The following is a 5,000-nucleotide window of genomic DNA, read 5'->3' on the forward strand; positions in this document are numbered from 1 at the left end:
TTCTCAGTAATTTCTTAAATATGGCCATCAGAGAGAGAGAGAGAGAGAGAGAGAGAGAGAGAGAGAGAGAGAGAGAGAGAGAGAGAGAGAGAGACAGACAGACAGACAGACAGACAGACAGACAGACAGACAGACAGACAGACAGACAGACAGACAGACAGACAGACAGACAGACAGACAGACAGACAGACAGACAGACAGACAGACAGACAGACAGACAGACAGACAGACAGACAGACAGACAGACAGACAGACAGACAGACAGACAGACAGACAGACAGACAGACAGACAGACAGACAGACAGACAGACACAGACAGACAGACAGACAGAGACAGACAGACAGACACACACACACACACACACACACACACACACACACACACACACACACACACACACACACACAATCGCATTTTAGAGGGTAGTGGTAGGCTATGATGGGCGTGGATGGGTATGGGCGTTTTCATGTGGTGTTTGGCGTCCTAGTGGGTGGTGGTTAGCGTATATGACGTAATGGGTAGGCTGTGTTGGGCGTGGGTGGGTGTGGGCGTGATAAGCGTGTCTGAGGTGGTAAAGAAACATTCCTAACACTGGAGGAAAATTAATTAATGACAATTTAGCAGTAAAGTCATTGAAGAGAGTCAAACAAATATAAAAAAGAGGTCGTGAATTATGAGGCCATTATGATACACTGTATAAATGTGTATCGTGTCATTCCATTTGTTGCAATGGTGACATCACTCCGTCACCTCGTTGTGCTTTGTGACCGTGGACATTGACAAATTGATGATTAATATTGAAGATCATTTTGATTGTTTGGGTGTGTTTTGGCGCCAAGCGAGCGACCAAGTTTTGCAGGGGATGTGCCAGTGTGTTTGTCCAGGTGAGGAATGCTTTGTACAGAGCGTTGTTTGTCAATAGGTTTGTATTGCTGGTTTTCCTCGTGTGTGCTGTGTTGTGTGGTGGTGGTGGTGGTGGTGGTGGTGGTGGTTACTGGTATCAGAATCTCATCTTTTCTTGGTGAAGGAGAGAGAGTAGTTAATTTGGTAGTAGTGGAAGTAGTCACGTGTTAGGTGATAGCGGCACTGGTGGTGGTGTTAGGCTTACTCACACACACACACACACACACACACACACACACACACACACACACACAATAGGGAGGTTTTTCTTAGTTTGAGTACACCTACGGGAGGGTGTCCAGATGGCGTAGTGGGAGGTTAGGGGGGTGAACTAGCGTGTGTGTGTGTGTGTGTGTGTGTGTGTGTTATTCACCTCGGTCGTTTACTGGTCACCCAGCAAGTCTTCACCATTACGGAGCGAGCTCAAAGCTCATAGACCGATCTTCGGGTAGGACTGAGACCACACCACACTCCGCACACCGGGAAAGCGAGGCCACAACCCCTCCAGTTACATCCCGTACCTATTTACTGCTAGGTGAACAGGTGCTACACATTAAGAGGCTTGCCCATTTGCCTCGCCGCTTTCTGGGATTCGAACCCGGACTCTCGATTGTGAGTCGAGTGTGCTAACCACTACACTACGGGGTGTGTGTGTGTGTTGGGGGGGCGATGTGGGGGTGTGTGTATAAATGCGCTGTGTTCCTGACAGGGTTTTTTAATGGTGTTGCAGTTGCCTGAAGTGATGTCAGGGGCTAACACCAGCTACTACCAGGAGGCGGCGGAGCTGGCGGTGGGCTACCGCTGCTCCTGCCGGCACAGCATGGGCGGGCCGCAGTGCAGCATTGTCACGGTAGTGGTGGGCAGCGTGGCGCGACCAAGCACCGAGGCGGAGGCCATGTCGGCGGGTCAGGTGGTGCTGGTGGTGGTGTTCAGCACCGCTATGCCCGTGCTAGTGGTGGAATTGGTGTTGGTGATTGTGTGCATGAAGCGGAAACGCGTACGTGACTGCCCGTGTCGGGATGAGGAGGCGCGGCGTCAGAACGAGCAGAACATGGTGCACAACGCTGTGGGCGCCGTCAACAGTGTCTGGACCACCACATGATCTACTCCCTAAACTTCCCCATCAAGAAACCTCTCAAAACCGTGCCACCGCCTCCTCCCCTTGCATCACCCACACCACACCCACCTCCACCACCATCACCTCCACGACCACGACTACAAGAATCCCGCGGAGAACGCATACTCCGCAGTGCCCATGCGCAGCAGCAGGACTCAACAAGGATGTGTCGCGGCTCTCGCTGGCTGACCGCCTCGAGAAGGACATTGAGCCCCCGCCCAGCGCCTGCGTCACGCCCACCTCGGACTCCAGCGCCCCATGCAAGGTGTTCCGGAATTCCTTCCTGCCGCGCACATACAGCCACAGGTCAGTACTCCACACCACGCGCGACTGCAGTACACACACACACACACACACACACACACACACACACACACACACACACACACACACCGCGTAGTGTAGTGGTTATCACGCTCGACTCACACTCGAGAGGGTCCGGGTTTGAGTCCCGCAGACGGCGAGGCAAATGGGCAAGTCTCTTAATGTGTGGCTCCTGTTCACCTAGCAGTAAGTAGGTACGGGATGTAACTCGAGGGGTTGTGGCCTCGCTTTCCCGGTGTGTGGAGTGTGTTGTGGTCTCAGTCTAACCGAAGATCGGTCTATGAGCTCTGAGCTCGCTCCGTAATGGGAAGACTGGCTGGGTGACCAGCAGATGACCGAGGTGACACACACACACACACACACACACACACACACACTCTCTCTCTCTCTCTCTCTCTCTCTCTCTCTCTGTGTGTGTGTGTGTGTGTGTGTGTGTGTGTGTGTGTGTGTGTGTGTGTGGTGGTGGTGGTGGTATTTACATGCTTGTGTGAAGATAGATAGATAAGCGGGTATTTTGATGGGATGATAGATATGTAAATGGACAGTTGGATAAACAAACAGATAGATGGAGAGGTAGGCAGATAGAGGAGGAGGAGGAGGAGGTCTAGCTAAGCACTATAAACACCACGATAATAAACATGAGAAGATTGACTTATAATTCCTAGTGAACAGTTTTCAGTATTTTCATTAGCCTAACGTCAAGTCAAAGTTTGTTGTAAGGACACCTGGAGAGATGGGCAGCACTGTTAGCTACAGGTTTTGCGATAACAACGTCTTGGAGTGTGCGCCATGATGGACTCACTCGCCTTGAGTTGCCAAGCGTCACTTCAAGACATGTAGCCTGAGCCGCCAACACCACACCTTCACATCACCATACAATGTCAGGACGCGTCTGGCTGGCCACACACTATGCACATTGAAACAAACATTTATCAAATAGTGTGTGTGTGTGTGTGTGTGTGTGTGTGTGTGTGTGTGTGTGTGTGTGTGTGTGTGTGTGTGTGTGTGTGTGTGTGTAAAGTAAAGTAAAGTAAAATTGCCATTTCATTACATGTACATATATATTGGTTAAACAGATGTGTTCATTGGCATGGTCTATCGAGCCAAGGCTCCTGATAAACGGAGTTATTAAACTATGTGGTGACTCTGTTGGAAGACTTCACTTGGCAATATATTTATAGAAGTATAAGAATAAGTCATATTTTACCCAATCACGTTCACACTATACGTACATGCGAACACATTACTTATATAAATACTTGTGCGTACATATATATATATATATATATATATATATACTTCCTGAATAATTTATATCCAGCTTTAAAGTAAATTTATCATACAATACAAATAAATGATGGACTGCAAGCTGCTAGTTATAAACATCTAAGGAAATGTTCTTTGGTTTTTCTTTTAAACTGAAAGTAACTGATACTAGTAATATCTTTTATATCAGGAGGCGAGGAATTCCATAGCTGTGGACCAAAGTAAAATATGCTGTGCTTGAATAACTGTGTGCGGAATTGCGGGCACTCCAAATTCAAGTTCCCACCTCTTGTTGCATACGGTGAATCTACACATTTAAGTAGGTTATTATTTGGATATCTTTTAATGAATTTGAAGATGGAGAAAAGGACAAAACACTTATGAATATCGAAGAAATTCAATAGTTTATGATTAGAAAAAAGTGTGGATGTTGAGTCGAATTTACCCATACAAAATATACATCGCAAATTTTTTTTTTTAATTATCTTTAATCTATTTATGAAAGACGGCCAAGTGCAGGCCCAAACTGAGACACAATAAATAAAATAAGGATAGCAGAGTGTATAGCAAATACTCAGTAGGGCTTCAGTTGTGAGTTGATTCCGTATCTTGTACAATATCCCACACATCCTAGACAGTTTCATGCATACATTAAGGTTATCATCAATAAATACACCTAAAAATTTTTATTTGAGTGACACATTGCAGAGTGACTTTGAAGAAGTATTGGTTGGATATGATTTTTTACTGACCGATTTTGGAAAAAAATATAATTAGTTTTACTTATATTGAGTGTTAGTTTGTTATGTTTTATCCATTGATTTATTAAATGTAGTTCTGAGGTCATGTTTGAGTGTAGAGTGTGTATGTCCTTGTCTTTCGTAAGCAAGTTTATGTCGTCTGCATACAGAGTGAAAGTAACTTTTGAGCTGGATTTGATTATATCATTTATATAAATAAGAAAAGGTGTGTGTGTGTCACCTATAAAGACATTAACTTGTATTGCATGTTGCAGAGGAGTTATGGGTGGCAGGAGGTTGATGAAATGTGTGGTGGTGTCACAAGTGAAGCACAGTGAGCGTTCCTGCAGGGTGAAGCAATGATGAGACCAGCGTCACCAGTCAGCGAGGTGGTGGTGGTGGTGGTGGTGCCTGGTCTCTCTCTCTCTCTCTCTCTCTCTCTCTCTCTCTCTCTCTCTCTCTCTCTCTCTCTCTCTCTCTCTCTCTCTCTCTCTCTCTCTCTCTCTCGTCTCCTTTCTCTCTCATCTCGTCTCTTCTCTTTCATCTTGGGTCTTCTCTCGTCTCCTCTCGTCTCGTCTCCGCTTTTCTTGTCTCCTTTCTCTCTCTCTTCTCTCGTGTCTTCTCGCTCGTCTCATCTCGTCTCATCTCG

At 46.5% G+C, this 5,000-nt stretch overlaps 1 protein-coding gene across 6 annotated transcripts in view; it reads left to right on the plus strand.

Moving 5' to 3' along the window:
• The window catches only part of LOC123503503 (serine/arginine repetitive matrix protein 1-like), an 18,749-nt gene that overhangs the window by 9,023 nt on the left and 4,726 nt on the right, over positions 1–5,000 (plus strand). Inside the window, exons 1-3 of one of the 6 annotated variants that reach the window (XR_006674485.1) lie at positions 1,567–2,327; positions 3,802–3,930; positions 4,627–4,740. Coding sequence is in view for 3 of the 6 variants with exons in the window: in XM_045253342.1 (XP_045109277.1) it covers positions 1,924–2,327; positions 4,627–4,714 (492 nt within the window). In the remaining 3 variants the exon portion in view is untranslated. Of the gene's footprint in view, positions 1–1,563; positions 2,328–3,801; positions 3,931–4,626; positions 4,741–5,000 lie in introns of those variants that run through there. The other 5 variants (XM_045253342.1, XR_006674486.1, XM_045253340.1 and 2 more) reach the window with 5 other exon arrangements.

This window comes from Portunus trituberculatus, chromosome 14, assembly GCF_017591435.1.
Source record: "Portunus trituberculatus isolate SZX2019 chromosome 14, ASM1759143v1, whole genome shotgun sequence".
Lineage (NCBI taxonomy): Eukaryota > Metazoa > Arthropoda > Malacostraca > Decapoda > Portunidae > Portunus > Portunus trituberculatus.